The following is a 17,431-nucleotide window of genomic DNA, read 5'->3' on the forward strand; positions in this document are numbered from 1 at the left end:
ATGTGGCGTCGAGATGTCGTAGGGCATAGTTCGCAACACTAAACTGGCGTCTGGATGTCAAAAATCTATTACGGGGCAAGTGACGTGCCTTGAAATCCGAGTCGAGCTAGGCTAGATGACCCAATCGGCGATGATGACCAGCTAATCACCCGGCGTGTGCAGCCAGCGCTGCAGAGATCAAAAACCAGTATGATCTGCCGGCCTAGACCGCGTAGACTCTCGTACTCATATGTCCTGTTCCTCGCCCCCAGCCCTGGATGCCCGTGAGAATTTCGCCGTCCCGGGTCTCAGGTCGCCTCTTGACAGGCACGCGCTCGTGGGGTGTGGTATGACGTCACGCGGATCTTCCTTCTCTCAGCACGCTTCTTCCTACCACCTGCTTTCGCTTTGAGACACGCCGAGCGCGTTCGCCTGCATCTGCGCCATGGAGAACCTTGACAAGTTGTCTGCGACGGGCCTGCCAGTGTTTGATCTGAATGCGGAGAATCTGTGGCGCAAGGACTGGTGAGAAGACGACCAAGATGCATGCGCTCCTGCTGGGCCCGTACTGACACCCGCCCAGGACTAAAACCACCATCGGCTCGCGCGAGTCGTGGCCTGTTGCATTAACATGTCTCGTCCACACGTGCGTGCTGCCCATGCCCCACTGCAGCGCCATCTTCTGGGGCCAGGACCTGATAGTTATACACAACCTCGCCTGGGAGAAGGCACGGGGTGGTCTTGATGGTCAGGCCACCCTCGCGCGCGAAAGCTACGGCCATGAAGCGCTCGGCACGTTACGAACGGTGCTGAGAGGGCGAACGGTCAAGGTGGGTAAGCATCAGCTACGACCATGTTTCCCGCATCTAGTCAACTGACCCTTCCAGCCGCTAGGTATTTCCTCAAGGACTTCGCCGAAGACCATGAGACGCAGCTTCTCCTCAGTACTATCCTAGACGAGAGCGGCACACGACAGGGCGTATTGGCCCAGCTGCTCGAGAACCGGCCTGTAGACCGCTACATGCCCATCGAGGGTATCGATGAATTTTCGCGCCAAAATCCAGGGAGACGAGTCAAGGACAATGAGTCTCAACAGAAAGGCAAGCACAACAGCAAAACCGAGCAGGCAGATTCCATGCAGACCAACATGTTCCAGCGCTTCGCCGAGCTGCTGCCCAATGGCCTGGCCATTCTCGACAAGGACGCCGAAGCCATCTTCGTGAACGACGGCTTCTTCAAGCTGACCACGAACAAGGGCAACAACGAGTTTCGATCGTGGCCTGAGAGCATTCACCCCGACGACTACGAAGACGTCATGGCTGCATATCGCAAGGCATTCGAAAGCCGCACAGAGCTGCAGATAGAGTTTAGATGCGATGTCGCTGAGCCTGAGGAAATGAAGTCCAAGGGAGAGCAGTGGAGACTTTTCTTGCTCAAGCCTCTGAGTGAGGAGGCTGATGCCGGTTTTATTAGCGCCGTCATCGACATCACCGATATCAAACATGCCCAATTAACCCAAGAGAAAGCTGCCAATGATGCCAAAGAGCGCAAGGAGCAACAGGAGAGGTTTATTGACATGGTTTCCCATGAGATTCGAAATCCTCTTTCTGCCGTCCTGCATTTGGCTGAAGAGGTGAGAGAGATTACCAAAGAAATTGGGGCGCAACACGAAGACATCCACGACCAGGTGGCCGATATCTTGGACGCTGCCGACACTATACTGCTTTGCGTCTCACATCAGAACACTCTTGTAGACGACATTCTATCTTTTTCCAAGCTCGACTCTATGATGTTGTCCTTAGTACCCCGACGTGAGTTTCCCCACAATCTGGACGTCTGAGCAACCCACTAAAAGACTATAGCAACAAGACCTAAATGGGAGTTCTCCCAAGCACTCCGAGTGTTCCATTCCGAGTTCAAGGCCAAGAACATCAAGTTCCACTATGCTATGGACGTCTCATATGAGGAACAGAAAGTGGACCATGTTGTCGCCGATCTGAACCGCATGAAGCAAGGTAAATAAATTGTGCTATCTTCCCAAGACACGCTGACGTCTTTAGTACTGGTCAACTTGATAACCAACGCTATCAAGTTTACTTCCAAGAAGAATGGCGACAGAAACATCACTGTATCTATGGGTGCATCCACCAAGCGACCTACGTCTTACCCCCCAAACGTCATCTATTTCAGTGAAGAGAAAGAGGCTTTCCACCTTGATTCCACAATGACATCAGAATGGGGCGCCGGGGCTGCCATGTACTTGATGGTAGCCGTCAAAGATACTGGTATAGGCATTAGCAAAGATGGCCAGGCCAAACTATTCGAACGATTCAGGTACGTTGTCTCTCAAACACATCAAAAGTACCAAGCTCACCATATGACAGACAAGCGACACCCAAGACACAGGAGAGATATGGTGGCTCAGGCCTTGGTCTGTTCATATCACGCAAATGTGAGTTAATGCCCCTGCTTCATACGCCATTAGCTAAGATATGCCCAGTGTGCACACTGCACGGTGGAGACATTGGCGTGAGTTCGAAAGAAGGAGAAGGTTCAACGTTCGGGTTCTTCTTCAAAGTACGTCGCGCGGTCGGCGAGAATGGTGAGGGGCGGCCGACACAATCTCGAAGCAACTCGGAAACCTCAAACTCTTCCTCTCGGCCAGGAGAGTCCGGATCGCGGCCGTCTCGTCCACCTATCAGTCGTGCAAACTCGAATCTCTCAAGCATCAAAGAACGGAAGAATGAGCGTCCTGAAGCGAAGACGCTCGCAAGTCATGGCGGTGTGGATACTGAGGATGTCGATCCTTCACTCAAGCATCCACCAGTAGAGAATCATCCAGAGTCGCATCCGGACTCGAACGAGGATTCGCGCTACAAAGAGACGGAGAAGGCCACCGAGGATATCAGAACACAAAAGCCACATATGGAAAGGAAACTACCCGACCTAAGGAGAGGTGAGACGTCACGCCAGGAGGACGATGCGAAGGAGATTACGAGATCCCAGAGCGACCAGCGCAACGAAGACACACATACCCTTCTCCTCGTGGAAGACAACCTCATCAACCAGAAAGTGCTGCGACGGCAGCTCCAATCCCGTGGTTTCCAAGTGTTTACTGCGAACAACGGACAGGAAGCCATTGACGCAGTCGCCGAGCGCGGACAAATGGCGGACAACGGCCCCAATGATCGCAATTACTTCGACTGCATACTCATGGACCAGGAAATGCCAATCAAAGATGGCAATGCTGCGACGCAAGAGATCAGACAACTACAGGATGAGGGCAAGGCTGGGTATAGCCACATTCTCGGTGTCTCTGCAAACGTACGGGAAGCGCAGACTAACAGCATGCGCGATGCCGGTATGGACGACGTCATCTCCAAGCCCTTCAAGGTCGACGATCTGGTCAAGAAAGTTCGTGGGCTGGTGCTCAACGGCGGTGGTGGTTCAAAACATGACAACCGGCCGAATGGTAGCTCAGATACTGGGCAGGAAAACAAGAGCAAGAATCAAGGAAAGAAGAGTGGAAATCAGGAAATTGAGGGCGCCAGCCAGCAAGAGAAGGGTGGCCTCCATCCACAAGCCGCCGAACGACGAGATAAGGACGGGCATTCGAATAACGAAAGAGAGAATCTGGATCGAGGTGGCGAAAGGTCAAGATCGCGCTCCAATAGAACCGAAGGATCTCCGAAGAACGAGCCAAAGTCGCACGCCCATGTAACCGAGGGATCCGCGACGAACCAACAACAATCGAAATGAGTGCTTTAGCGTCCCGGCGTGCCTAGGGTACGTGTATACTCGCATTTGGATTGCACAGTGTTGTTCTCTGTGACATTTGAGGCTCAGGACTGCATTGCACGGTGTTTAGGATTCGATGATCTGGCCTGAAACGTGGAATGATTGGATGAGAAATGAATATACGAGGTTGGATCGCATTTATAGAAGGGATTGAGCGTTCCGGGGGATGGCGGATGGGGAGGATAAGGGGAGGTGGTGGAGGCTGTTGCTGTAGCTGCCTCGCCTCTGGTCCGCTTTCTTCGAGGTTATGCTAAGGGCTGCGAGGGCTGGTTCTCGTGCATTTATAAGGGACTGAGCGTTCTAGTTTTCTATTGTAGTATCTTCCGAATTTGAACTGCTACACTATTGTCGGTGGAGGTGCACTGCTAGTCATGCCCAGTATGAAGGTCTTCTCCGCGTATGAAGCAAAACTTACTCGCAAGTAGAACCTTCAGATTCCAGCACGAAACCCAGGGGAAGCCTGGAAGTCGTGCATGAAGTGGAGTCTCCGATAATGCAAGAACCCGTAGGTACGCGAGTCATGCCTATGACATCCCACTTCCAGATGTTACCCCACCCTTTAACCAAACAAACATCACGACCGAACTCATCATCATGCATGCTAGGCTTGTTTACGTGCGCAGCTGCGGTCTACTACCTACTCTCCGGCCGCCTTGACATCCTAACTAATCTTCCAAACTCCTCCTACCTAACATGACGAAAGAATTCCAAGACAAGGTCGTCCTGATCACAGGCGCAGCGAGCGGTATCGGGTACGTCTCCGTCACATCTTACCACCTTACCCCATCCACCCCAGTAAACCCATCATGCTAACCCTCCCCCAGCCGCGCAACAGCCCTCAAACTCTCCTCCCTGGGCGCCTCCCTCGCCCTCTGCGACCTCAACTTCCCCGCCCTCAGCGCCGTAGCCTCCGAATGCAAAACCCCCACCCACCTCCGCAAAGTCGACGTAGGCTCCTCATCCCAAGTCCAAGAATTCGTCGACAGCACGATAAAAGGACTAGGCCGCCTCGACTACGTCTTCAACTGCGCCGGCGTCAACCCCACCAGCCTGAAGCTCGAAGACACCGACGAGGAATACTGGGATAAACTCGTAAACACCAATCTCAAAGGCGTGTTCCTCGTTACAAAAGCGTGCCTTCCCTATTTGGAACGCGGATCTGCTATCGTTAATGTAAGCAGTGTATCAGGGATTCGCGGCTCCGCGCTGCAGTCTGTGTACTGCACCACGAAGTTTGGGCTTATCGGCATGACGAAGTCGCATGCGCTGGAGTTTGGGCCGAGGGGCATTAGGGTGAATTGCGTTGCACCCGGGTATATTGATACGCCGTCGAATGCGGGGATTGTGAAGGGTGGGGAGGCGGTGGAGAGGATGAGGAATGGGAATGCGCTGGAGAGGCTGGGCGAGCCGGAGGAGGTGGCGGATGTTGTGGCGTTTTTATTTGGTGAGGGGGCGAGGTATGTTAATGGGGCGGTGCTGGAGATTGATGGGGGGATCAAGATGAGTAGTACTACGAGTAAGTGAGGGTGTGGAATGATAAGAACAATTTGTATGAAATTAGCAGACAACAGGTCACTTGCTTGCGGACAAAGGAACAGTAATTATCTGGCCGTTGTTGAAGCTCAGCATATGTTTCCGTCTGTTGAAGTCTGATATCGCGGTCACCCAATGGGAACCTGAGGCAGAGGAACTCCTTGGTCACGTGCGAGATCGCCAGCTGCGCTAGCGTCTGTCGCATGTCGAAAGTTCCGTCGCGACATGATACTATCACTACACCACCAACACCACAGCCATGACTGAAGTACAACAACCCACGCAAACGTCGCTTGCGACCGACACATCTCTCGAAACCGCTACATCGACAGAGCTCGTTCCGACGACCGAACAAACGATCATCACGACCAATGCCGAGGGCAAAAAAGTTAAGAAGATCATCCGTCGCAAGCGGAGACCGGCGCGTCCACAGGTCGATCCTGCTACGATAAAGCCTCAAGAAGTCGCGCAGACGGGAAACATCTACAACGTCTGGTACAACAAGTGGTCTGGCGGTGACAGGGAGGACAAGTACCTCTCCAAGACCGCGGCGCAGGGACGCTGCAACATCGCCAAGGACAGCGGATACACCAAAGCCGACAAGACACCCGGATCCTACTTCTGCCTCTTCTTTGCGCGTGGCATCTGCCCAAAGGGTGTGGACTGCGAGTACCTCCATCGCCTGCCGACCGTCACCGACCTCTTCCCGAGCAACGTCGATTGCTTTGGGCGCGACAAGCATGCCGACTACCGAGACGACATGGGCGGTGTAGGAACTTTTCAAAGACAGAACCGAACGCTATACATCGGGCGCATACACCCCACAGACGACATCGAGGAGATCGTATCGCGACACATGCAAGAATGGGGCGAGATCGAGCGAACGCGTGTCCTGACAGCGCGCGGCGTAGCCTTCGTCACGTACACCAACGAAGCCAACTCGCAATTCGCCAAAGAAGCAATGGCCCACCAATCCTTTGACAACAACGAAATCCTAAACGTCCGCTGGGCAACCGTCGACCCCAACCCACAAGCCGCAAAGCGCGAAGCCCGTCGCATCGAAGAACAAGCCGCCGAGGCCATCCGAAAAGCCCTCCCCGCAGCCTACGTCGCCGAACTCGAAGGCAGAGACCCCGACAGCAAGAAGCGCAGAAAGGTGGAAGGTAGCTTTGGACTACAGGGCTACGAAGCACCAGATGACGTGTGGTACGCAAAGGAGAAGAGCGAGTGGGAAGCAGCCAAGCAGCTCGAATCCGGTGGCATGGGCGAGCGCATGATGATTGAGAGTGGAGAGTCGGCATACCAGGAGGACAGCGCTGCTGCACTACAGTACCAGCAAGATGAGAACTCAGCTGCGCAACAGCAGGCTAATGGCATCCTATCGGGCTCTACACTAGCGGCGCTCAAGGGCTTCAAGGCTACGCCGTCGAATAAGCGGCCTGCGCCTGTTGCGGGGCCGTTGGTGGATTATGGCAGTGATAGCGATTAAGTTGGGTTTGGATTGGAGAGCAGACTGGAGACTCTCACTGCGTGGGCAGGAAAGAGAATGGAAGGGAAGAATTGTACGTATAGGTTGCATGATGGAGAAAAGGACTAAGCATCTCATGGCGTACGCATAGGTTAATTGATACCCGTTCTTTTGCGACTCGTCACATCTTGCTCCGCTGATCGATCCACCTCATACGAGGACAAATCGGAACAGGTCTGCAGCCTACTTCAAGGTGAAAGTATGCAAAGTAGATGAACTGACGTCAACCTATGCTCTATGGAGTTCAGCTTTCTTTTTCGTGAACAATGTGGATCGGTGAGGTTGACATTTACGACGGCGGCTGTACCCTCAGTTTCTTCGGCACTTGCGGTTTCTTTGTTGGCTCGGGATCGCGTTTCGCTACTACATTGGCATAAGTAGGTTTCACTCCTCCCGCTTTCTTCGACTGTTCAATCTTCTCCAAAGCCTCCGCCTTCGGTATAATCTTCGCCTTCTCCGTCACCAGAATCTTCCTCGCAGCCTGCACTTTCCTTACAGCATCCGCCTTCTCCTTAACCGACCTCTTAACCTCCTCCTGCCTCCTCACTTTCTCCGCCTTCTTCTTCAAATCCTCCGTCTGCTTCCTCAGTTTCTCCGCCTGCCGCTTGACTTCATACGCCCTCTTCGCCCTCGCCAGAATATCATCCGTCTTAGCATACACGCTCCCTTGTACTGGCTTCCCATTCCCCTTCTCCCTCACCCACGCACTCACCATGTCAAACCCAAACCAATCCTGTTCTACATTCACCATGTACCCACTCGTCCCCGCCCTATCCAGCGCCCACCCATCCGTACCGCATTTATACTTCAGCCCCGCGCCTTGCTTCTGCATGGAATCGAAATCGCCGACTACAAAACTCTGCGTCCGCGTGTCAACGAAGATATTCGGCGGCTTGATGTCGCAGTGCACATACCCCAGTGAATGGATATGCTGAATCCCTTTTCGTATACCCTGTATACACTTTTCTGCATCGAAGACCCGAGACTCGACTATTAGATCCCACAACGTGGTATCGTAGCGCCGGAATAGCAGCGCTGTGATACCTTGGTCCATGCCGTAGTTCACGCCTACGTACCGGCAGATATTCGGATGCGGGTTCTTGCGTAGCACTTCGCAGTTTGCTATTTCCCGCGTCATGATGTCTTTGATCCAGTATGGGTGCCCGAAGAGTTCTCGATGGTAGCGCAGGTAGTCCATTTGTTTGGCGTAGAGATGGCCTTTTGTTGCGTATTTGGCGGAGGTCATGGCGCCTTTTTTGTAGGTGGGTCGCGCGTTTGAGAGGTTGATTTTGCGTGGGGGGACGTCCCAGGTATATGGGTTGGGATCGGGCGTGCTGTTGTCATCTGGGATTTGGGTTTCGGCGTACCATAGTCCTGGGTACTTTTTTGAGCGGAAGAGGGCCCGTTTGGTTGTGCCGGAGACGCGTGATTTTTGGAGAATTAGGTCGTTGCTGCGGGCAGCGGCCTGAGGCGCCATGATGGGGTGCCCTGAGTGAAACGATGGAAGATGTTGGACGCAAGATGTTTAGTAGAACGGTGGAGGGAAAGGTGTCTGGCCTGTTTGTCTATGTAGTGAAGGGATGCGCTGTGAAGGCTTTGAGACCACGATGGCATGTTCCAGTTGGCACTATGATGCACTGATTCACTCTGTGAGGAGTTGACGCTGTTGCACATTGTAGTCGCTCCATTACAGTATCCAGTATGCCCCTCTTGCTCACCTGGCTAGGCTATATATTTACAGTGAAGGTCTGAGCTGTACCTCGTATTTCGACTCTGTTCTTCTACAACACAAGAGCCCATCCACTTTGCCGGAAGAGATCTGATGGTGCTCGCATTCAACCAAAGATCCCTAGATGAACTATCCGGATCAAATACCCTGGCCAGATCATCATGTTCAAGTATATTGCCGGATTCACAGGCGTGACCAAAGACGACCTACCGAAGCCGTCGATGCAGATCGTAGACCATCGCGTTGTATCCCAGGATTCTTTGTCCGAAACCTGGGTGCTAGCCCACAAAGACGGAAAACTATACCATGCAATCAAGAAGGGCATCCTATCCGACCGGGACATTGACCGTGCCAACCCTTCAACCTGGATAGACCGTGAGAACACTTTGCCCCCTGAGCAAGTCAAACCAGCCAATTTCTACCCGCAGTACAAACCTGAGTACACACGCATTTGGGAAGTCCAAGGCTGCGAAACGAAGGAGCATTACAAGAAGCATCATGCCATTTTGCAAGCGGGCCACCGGCGCATTCGCGACACCCGTTATCCAGACTTTGTGGCTAAGACGACGGCACGCGAGATTGAGATGTGCGAGAAACTTCGCGTGATGCCTCATAAGCACATCTGCAGATATCACGGTGTGCAAACAGGTCATATGCTTCGGTTTGAGTACCGCGGTGCTCCTATCGAAGTGCCCATGGAAGGTGAGCGCGTCGTAAAGCTTGTCTTCGACAAATACGATTGTGACCTCTGGGAAGCAGTTCAGCGCGGTTACACTATACACGTGCGAGACTGTCTAGAAGCTGTTGCGTCTGCGATACATCACCTGCACTGTCTAGGTATCGTCCATGGGGATATTAAACCCCAGAACATTTTCCTCAGGTACCCTGAGGCTCAGTATGATGCTACTCTAACACGCTACGTCGTGGGCGATTTCGACAGTGCGCAACCCACTGGTAGCGTAATCGATGGGAAGCACGGGACTCCGTACTGGTCGCGGGAGAAGAAGGTCTGGGTTGATACCGTGGAGGAAGATGATGATTGGTTTTCTTTGGAGAGAATGAGGAGGTGGCTGGTTGAGGTTACGAAGGGTAGGTTGGAAGATTATGAGGGGATGGATTGGGGAGAAAGTGGAGACTTAGGTAATGTTTGACGGATGATGAATGGAAACGCTGGTTTCGTAGATATGTTACCGATGAATGCGTGTGCACCTCCTTTACGTTACTTTACTGTAAGGGGGGTCAGGACTTGAATCCTACTAATTTGCCAAGGGGATAAAGGATTATCCAAAGTGACCGCGTGGGACGTCATGAACGTGGAGACAGCTTCTCATACCTGGGCAAGAATGAGACATGTCCGCGTAATGGTTAGAATGTTCCAAACAGCCAGATGGCATGACATCCAAGGTCGTGACAACTTCTAAGCGGAGCGTGGAGTGCAGGAAGGAATGAATACGCGACGCGCGCAGTCCAGCCTTGTTTCGAGGTGGAGCTAGACAGCGGCACGACCCGACTAACGGCGTGGTTGCCCCATCCGCGGTGTCCGCGGTGTTTCTGTTTCGACTTCCGCCAGTCGCGCCATTGACGCGTCATCCCCTATTTTTCTAGATCTCAATCTGCCTGTACATAATACACAAGCGCTATATGTGAAGATCCCCTACCTATAGCCAACTGCCCACCATCCGCCCGCCATGTCCCACTCGAACACGCAAGCAACCAACAAGATGCTCAGCACGCTCCCAGCACCCACGCGCGACCTGACGGAACTGGCCAAAGAGGAAAAGAGCTTCACCTTCAACCATTTTACCTGCGAACATGCTTGGGTCATTGGCAATATCCTCCGAAACGCGCTGAGAACCGCCGAATGCCCCGCGCTTATCCACATCTCGTCTGCGAATCAGACGCTGTTTCACTCGCCCAGCCTGCCTGGCATAATGCCCGATCACGAGAAGTGGACGGAGAGGAAGCGCAATACCGTCTTGAGATGGGGGCATTCGACGTGGTTCATGAGCTGTCAGTTTGAGGGCGACTACAAGAGGTTCGCGGAGCATAATGCTATGAGCGGGGATGAGTGGTCGAAATATACCATTGAAGGGGGCGGATACCCCGTCTTCGTCAAGGGCGTAGAAGGCGTCGTTGGCGCTATCGTTCTGGTCGGTGTTGGCGTGGACAGCGAGCAGGCGCACGGTGTCGTGGTCAAGGCCGTGGAGGAGTACAAAGACCTCAGAGAAGGGTTCCGCAGCCCAATGAGGAGCATGACGGTCAAATGACTAGATGGCCTGGGTAAAGGAGATGGTCTTGGAATCACACTCGGCATCGATGAGCGGATGGGAAGGAGCAGAGAGAAGAAAGCCTGAGCGCACCACGTTGAGTGTGTTGTAAGGCTTGGATTGAGGACTAAAGTACAGAAGAGGCATGACTGCCAGCTGGACGAAACCCGAAACGCCCTCCCGCCGCATCGAAAGCTATCGAGTAGCCAAACAACAAGTTCCGCCCTGTGTTCACATAAGGGGGGTGTTCCGGTGGTTGCGGAAACACATACGTTGGTTCGATGGACGCATTTTGGCCAACGACGAAGGAGTAGGAAGTCGCTGGTCGGTCCAGCGACGGAAACCCAATCGTGATATTGGTCCCAGGCTTCACACGCTTCAGCTTGCTTGTATGGCCATTTGGGTTGGGGTTGGGGATCCAGACAGTTGGTATCGAAACGCCCTGCTCAGCCCTGATATACATCTGCGATATGCCCGTGTCGACTAGCAGAGTGCCACAGTTCTGCCCCTGGCCATCTATGCTGAAGCACATCTTCGCCATGGCCCAATCTCTCGCATCCTTGTCATGAGTGAGACCTGGCTCTAGACCAGAGAATGCGAAGCCCTTTGTGTTCTTCGGCGTCAGCCCTATCTGGATACCTTCGGCCGATATGATATATCCAGATTGCAGGTTGCCCTGTCGTACCGGCTCCCCGTCGACTGCGTTGATATTCAAGAACGGGTTGATATCCGGTGTCGCGTATGGCATACCATCTTTTGGGCCGTTTCTTCCAAAACCTACGCCCATGTAGGTGATTTGCGAAGTGTCCCTCTCTTCGGCCTGCTCCCCATGTGGACCCAATGGGCATTCGAACCGGTCTTTACGGGGATCATACCAAGGGCATCTCCAACTCTTGTCGACGATAAGGACAGGCACGTCTGCAGTCGCATATGAGCCATCCTCGCCGCCGAAGTGCATCGGTAGTTTGACCAGTCGCCCTACGTAGAGGATCTTGCTGCTTGTAAAGAAGTGGTGTGCCGGCGTACCCTCAGTGGAGGGTATGTGCGGAAGTATTGGGGCGCCTATTAAAGTGCCTGTAGACCCAGTATCCACAGGCATCTTGATGTCAACCCCTTCGACGCCACACATGACTTGCGGCACATGTTTGGGGTTCAGATTGTACATAAATGGAATGAAGATCGAGTCCGTATGTCGTGTTGATTTGGTGTCCATGGGGCGTAACGTAGCTAGTTGGTTGTACATGGTGAAGAAGGCGAGGCTAGCGACCAAAATCAATAAGCGCGAGAAGAGTGTTGAACACTTCCGCTTTGGGTGTGTGAACGTTGAAGATGTTGCAGTTGGCTCGTGAATTCCAGATGGCGATCGCGTTCTATAGACCTCGGTCTTCATAGCTGTAAACAGATGCAGAGACCACCTGCACCATCCGCTGGCAAACGCCTGACGCACGCTAAGTTCGCGCGTCAATGTCGCGTCCAAGGAGTCAACAGCGTGACACTTGATGGGAAATGTGTACAAAGCGGTGTCGAGTCATTCAAAAAGCACAGTAATAGCGCGCCGACGTCAACGCCGCCCGGGCGCGCTGTGAGTTGGCGTACCTCTGTCCCCGCAATACCCGGATCCCCAGGCACGTACTCCAACCCAGCAATCCTGGACTTCGGCTCTTCTGCTTCCATCACCATCATTCAGTCAGATGTCAACTTTTCCATACTTTCACGAATATATGGCTCACGAATCGCGAGATGCCGATCATCACGTGTGCTCATGCACGTCGCAGCCGGGGATGTTCTTAGCTCGAATTAGGCCTGTGGCTGAGTGTGACCATCCACCGCCCTGAAGGCAGTACGACCGCAGACTGAAGGAGAGGAGCACTCTACTTGAGAATGGCTTTCGACGGCACACCCGGTCCCCTCTATCGACCTTGATACGTCCTCCATCTCATCTCCAATCGAACGAATATCCGCCCTCGTACTCCATCCAGCGCCTGCGAACGAAGAGTCGTCGCAGCCAGAGCATGTAGCCAATATGGGTCGTTCACCATCACGATCCAGCGATGGAGCTGATTCCGCGCAAAATGCGCGCGTCGAACCGCGTCTCCTGAAGGCCATCGAGGACAGTAAACACGACGATGCGATCGCGATTATCGAGCATGCGAAAGCGAAGTCGCAACCCGTCGACCACCTTCTGCGCATAGGCTTGATGCGCGCAGCCGAACGCGGAAACATCTACATCACCGAATACCTGCTCAAGAGCGGCGCGAAGCCCGACGGTGCACCGGGTGGTCGAGTCTCGCCTTTGTTCAAAGCGATTGAGAAAGAGCGTGTCGACATTGTACGACTGCTGTTGAAGTTCGGCGGCAACGTGGATGCGCAAGACAAGCAGGGACGGACTGCGCTGATGACGGCTGCATGGAAGAACTACTACCACATTATGCAAGAACTGCTCAGGTATGGTGCCGACGTCAACAAGAAGGACAACACTGGGCGGAACATATTACACAACTTGGCGGCAGACAAGCACTGCAACTGGGGACGCGATGTCATCGCGGAGCTGTTGAAGCAGAATATCGCGATCGACGGACCAGAGGGCCAGGACGACCAGAAGCGCAGCCCGTTGCATTGGGCTGCTAGTACCGGCAAGAAGGAGCTGTGCGAGATGCTCTTGCGTCGAACGAGATTGCCGAGAGCGAATGTGAACGCGGTGGAAGTCAGGCAGAAGACGGCACTACATCTGGCAGTCGCACACGGGCGAGACGACATCATTGAGCTGTTACTAGTCAACGGGGCAGACGTAGGCGCGCAGAGCGACGGAAGCTGGACGCCCCTTCATAATGCTTGCGACCAAGGCAGTGTCAAGGTGCTGAAGATACTCATGGCTGCCGGAGCGGACATCAATGCGCGAACACTCAACGGGACGACACCTTTACACGTCGCGGCGCAGGCTGGTCACTTTGACGTAGTCAAGTGTCTCTTGGAAAGGGCAGGCATCAAACGAGCGCCAAAGGATACATTTGGTATCACGCCGTTCTTGCGCGCTGCGCAGAGCAAGAAACCTGCGCGTAAAGATATCATCAATGCACTGGCACCCCACAACCAGGTCGAAGCGCTTAGCGAAGATGCCCTTGGCGCTACAAACGGGTTCCATGCTACGATCGTTGACTTTGGCAACTTCCATAACGAAAACAAAGTCTCAAGAAGGACTGTCTTCGAGCTGCTATATGGCCGAGATCCCATCAACCCAAGAAAGCCAGCTGTTGCGATTCTACCCAAGGAGTCAAAGGCGACAACCTTCCGATGGATACATCTCCCTGCCAATAATATGGCCTGGGTTGAGGCGCTGCTCACGAAGGCCTTCATCGAGGAGGGTGCCAGCGATGTGGAGGGGTTCAAGGCGCTCGAACGGTCCTTCAGTCATCAGCATCGAGGACAGCAGATTCATTCGCATTTCATGCGACCGCTGTGTCAAAGCACACCGCGTGCACCAAAACAGCACGATGATTCCGATCTTTCCGACGGCGCTGATTTCATACCCCAGATTCTGGTAAATAGCGGTATGGGCTTAGGTATCGATGCGGTAGCTGGTTCACAAGAACCGCCAACGTCGCAATTTCCTCGCACGCCTGTGCGGACCAGTACCGTGGATACTGATTATACAGATGGAACTGCAGGAACGGGCTCCGGACCTGCAACTGTCAAGGAAGGAAAGAGCAAGGCGAAGGACAAATCGAAGAAGCAACCGAAGTGGAGTGGATCGAGACAAGCAGGCAAGCGATCAGGTGGGACGGACACACCAACCCGGGGTCCAGAACACCAGGCGAAACGAACGCATACTAGCTCCTCTCTTAACAATAGCGGCCATCTCAGGTCACCCGGCAGCCCAGGTAGAAAAGACCCAACAGCCGTAGCGAAGGGCAACATCTTTTCCTTCATGCCATACCTACATTTTGAAACCGATCGGCGGCGGCAAGAGATGCAGGCTGCGATCTCGAGGACGCAGAAGATGAAAGAGCGGGAGAAGAACGAGGGTGGCACTTCTAAGCCACAATATTACCGTGCATCAACTTATGACGAGATGCTGTTCAGGGCTCACTTGACATCCTCACAAGTTTCGCTGCACGTGCGACGCACGCTCGACCAGTTCTTTTATCACAATATCGACACGCAATCCCGAGATCGAGACCAAGTTGTCTATCGATATCAATGCAAGTCGAACGAGCCGCAACATGTTGACCCAAAGATCTTCATGGTCGATCAGCTATGGATGTGGACGCTTGGCAAAGACTTGATCGTGACGGCCTTCCCTCAAAGATGGCAGCAGCCTCGTAACGACCCGCTCAACGTCCTGGATGGAGTCATTGAAGACATCAATAGCAAGACAAGAGATCCGGTGCGTAGCGTGTACGATCTTGCCATGATCATCACCGGTCGGTGTAGTGGCGTGTTTGACAGACATCGTGTTGGTGACGAAGACTATCAATTTCTCGATATGTTCGAATCAAGCATCGGTGATGCTACTGAGATGGAAACTATGCTTTTCAAAGAGTTCAACACAGCGTCCGCCCAGGCCTCGGCTTGGCTACAACACCACCGCCGACCCAATCGCTTTTCGCGACATTTGGAGGCCGAGGGAAGGCAAAGAGAGCACCTGAATCGCCGGCACACATCGCATCATTCACACTCGCACTCTCACGCGTTGACTGACCCTCCAGTGCCGGAAGAGGCATTTGACTACGGTGACAGCGACCGAACAGCTGCCCATGCTCCGCTCTTTGTCGATAAACTACTGGATATTGGCGCGGAGACAGACCTGCTAGCCGAGACTAAAGACATTCGCGACGAACTCAACATGATCTCCAAGGTGCTGGAAGATCAACGCACCATACTACCGGACATGGAGACAAGCATCACGGACATATACCGGGAGGAGCATAAGAGTCAACAGGAGCTGAAGAAGCGATTCAAGGATATGACGAAGACAGTAGACACACATATCAAGGATCTCGAGCGCATGGACAAGCAAGCCAAGCGCATCTATGAATCCATCACTGACCTACTCGATCTAAAGCAGAAGCACGCCAACGCATTCGAGGCACGCTTCGCTCGCGACCAAGCTGCCGGTACTGCAAGACAAAGCCAGACCATCATGGTGTTTACCATTGTCACAATCATCTTCCTCCCTCTATCCTTCATCGCAGCCATGTTCACAATCAACATCCAAGAATTTCCGCACCGGCCCGGTAGCGACGAGCCTTCGCTTCCTCTCTCATTCGTCAGCAAGTACATGTTCGGCATCGGCTTCGCTATCTCCATCCCGTTCATCGCCATCGCGCTCTCATTCGACGCCATTGGGGATTTCTTCCGCGAAGTCAAACGCCGCTTCCGCGAGCGCAAGGCCCAGAATCGCCAGAGCCGGCGCGATACCGACGCTTACAGCGGTATCGAGAAGACTGACTTCGAGTACCCCTTCGATACGCGCACTATCGAGCAGGCTCTGAGTCGCGGGCGTAGTACGGCATACCGCCCCGACGGCAGGCGCAGCATCGAAAGCTATCTTGGCAGTGCGAGAGCGAATCACTGGGGTGATGGTGGCTCGTTGCTTCCGGTTGCTAGTCGCAGCACGGGAAGGAGTCCCGAGAAGGCTGCTGTGAGGATTACGAATGGCTTGAATGGCACGACTGCGATGGCTAACCGGTTGAGTGTGGATAGGGCTGAGAGGCAGAGTCCGATTGAGAGGATTAGTACTGGGTTTAGGATGAGGGGAAGTGGGGATTTTGATCGCGCGTAGATGGGGTGGTGGTGGGAAGGTTTGGAAAATGCATATACCCTGGCGCTTTTATGGATCACTTTGCTGATGAATGATTGAAGACACGTTACATTTTACGTTTTGTTCGCTGATGTAGTGTCCTTTGTTCAACGCGGTCGGGCTACTATGGTACTGTAATGAGACATTGACGACTGCCGAAACGCATACCGTGCTCGTAGTAAAGAATCATCGAGAGAGAGGGTAGGGTCGCAGGGTCCAGAAAGTCACGCTGTCAGTGGTCAGAACACAGTAAAAGTTTCTTTGGGGTAGGTGCGCCTGTCAGTCGAGTTTGCTCTGCACCATGGCCCCTTCCAAGTTTCTTCGCTCGGGATTGTCTCCCGCCTCTTCCCATTTCAACTTGATACCTCTCGGTATACTTTACATTGGATCGCTACGGTACCACGGCATGTCTACAACCAGCCTGGCCACCGGCGATGTAGTCGCTACACTTCCCGATGGGAACTCATTCCAATCAGCCCAGCACGCGACCATTCCCCACCCCATCGGCTGCGAATGCAGTCACTCGCATAATGTGCTCGATACAAGCGCCCCAGCGCAGCTGGCTTCTGACAAAGATGCGACTGGAACCCATATTGCTACCAACAATGAGCCTGGAGATAGCAGGAAGCGCCAGAACGAGTGAGTGTATGCTTGAGGTTGTTAGAACCCATTAGCTAATGAATTTCAGAGTACATCAAGAAGAACAGGAAGCCGCCAACAAGTAGGTACCGTCATACCGGCACCGCGAAGTCGCTGACCAGACATAGGCGACGGAACATACAGGACTCGACATCAGA

General features: G+C 53.5%; 9 protein-coding genes across 9 annotated transcripts; 7 read left to right on the top strand and 2 right to left on the bottom strand.

Annotated features, from left to right (window-relative positions):
- Window positions 1-424: 424 nt before the first annotated feature.
- Window positions 425-3,738, top strand: J4E78_004041 (uncharacterized protein; the record flags this gene model as incomplete). The annotated part of the gene is made up of 7 exons (XM_049364673.1): window positions 425-504; window positions 563-813; window positions 867-1,790; window positions 1,842-1,994; window positions 2,040-2,313; window positions 2,364-2,431; window positions 2,480-3,738. The coding sequence occupies 7 exons, from the start codon at window positions 425-427 to the stop codon at window positions 3,736-3,738; spliced, it is 3,009 nt and encodes a 1,002-aa protein (XP_049223751.1).
- A 732-nt stretch (window positions 3,739-4,470) lies between these two features.
- Window positions 4,471-5,301, top strand: J4E78_004042 (uncharacterized protein; the record flags this gene model as incomplete). Its single annotated transcript, XM_049364674.1, has 2 exons — window positions 4,471-4,529; window positions 4,602-5,301. 2 exons carry the CDS (start codon window positions 4,471-4,473, stop codon window positions 5,299-5,301), a joined length of 759 nt encoding a protein of 252 aa, XP_049223752.1.
- Window positions 5,302-5,569: 268 nt separating this feature from the next.
- Window positions 5,570-6,799, top strand: CWC2 (Pre-mRNA-splicing factor; the record flags this gene model as incomplete). Its single annotated transcript, XM_049364675.1, has 1 exon — window positions 5,570-6,799. One exon carries the CDS (start codon window positions 5,570-5,572, stop codon window positions 6,797-6,799), a length of 1,230 nt encoding a protein of 409 aa, XP_049223753.1.
- A 328-nt stretch (window positions 6,800-7,127) lies between these two features.
- J4E78_004044 (uncharacterized protein) lies at window positions 7,128-8,315 on the bottom strand (the record flags this gene model as incomplete). The annotated part of the gene is made up of 1 exon (XM_049364676.1): window positions 7,128-8,315. The coding sequence occupies one exon, from the start codon at window positions 8,313-8,315 to the stop codon at window positions 7,128-7,130; it is 1,188 nt and encodes a 395-aa protein (XP_049223754.1).
- A 413-nt stretch (window positions 8,316-8,728) lies between these two features.
- Window positions 8,729-9,718, top strand: J4E78_004045 (uncharacterized protein; the record flags this gene model as incomplete). Its single annotated transcript, XM_049364677.1, has 1 exon — window positions 8,729-9,718. The coding sequence occupies one exon, from the start codon at window positions 8,729-8,731 to the stop codon at window positions 9,716-9,718; it is 990 nt and encodes a 329-aa protein (XP_049223755.1).
- A 537-nt stretch (window positions 9,719-10,255) lies between these two features.
- Window positions 10,256-10,834, top strand: J4E78_004046 (uncharacterized protein; the record flags this gene model as incomplete). Its single annotated transcript, XM_049364678.1, has 1 exon — window positions 10,256-10,834. One exon carries the CDS (start codon window positions 10,256-10,258, stop codon window positions 10,832-10,834), a length of 579 nt encoding a protein of 192 aa, XP_049223756.1.
- Window positions 10,835-10,961: 127 nt separating this feature from the next.
- J4E78_004047 (uncharacterized protein) lies at window positions 10,962-12,077 on the bottom strand (the record flags this gene model as incomplete). The annotated part of the gene is made up of 1 exon (XM_049364679.1): window positions 10,962-12,077. One exon carries the CDS (start codon window positions 12,075-12,077, stop codon window positions 10,962-10,964), a length of 1,116 nt encoding a protein of 371 aa, XP_049223757.1.
- A 780-nt stretch (window positions 12,078-12,857) lies between these two features.
- Window positions 12,858-16,616, top strand: J4E78_004048 (uncharacterized protein; the record flags this gene model as incomplete). Its single annotated transcript, XM_049364680.1, has 1 exon — window positions 12,858-16,616. The coding sequence occupies one exon, from the start codon at window positions 12,858-12,860 to the stop codon at window positions 16,614-16,616; it is 3,759 nt and encodes a 1,252-aa protein (XP_049223758.1).
- A 319-nt stretch (window positions 16,617-16,935) lies between these two features.
- J4E78_004049 (uncharacterized protein) lies at window positions 16,936-17,359 on the top strand (the record flags this gene model as incomplete). The annotated part of the gene is made up of 2 exons (XM_049364681.1): window positions 16,936-17,273; window positions 17,323-17,359. The coding sequence occupies 2 exons, from the start codon at window positions 16,936-16,938 to the stop codon at window positions 17,357-17,359; spliced, it is 375 nt and encodes a 124-aa protein (XP_049223759.1).
- Between the last annotated feature and the right edge of the window lie 72 nt (window positions 17,360-17,431).

The sequence above is a fragment of the Alternaria triticimaculans genome (genome assembly GCF_023758025.1).
Source record: "Alternaria triticimaculans strain BMP 0046 chromosome Unknown scaffold_4, whole genome shotgun sequence".
NCBI classification, from domain to species: Eukaryota; Fungi; Ascomycota; class Dothideomycetes; order Pleosporales; family Pleosporaceae; genus Alternaria; species Alternaria triticimaculans.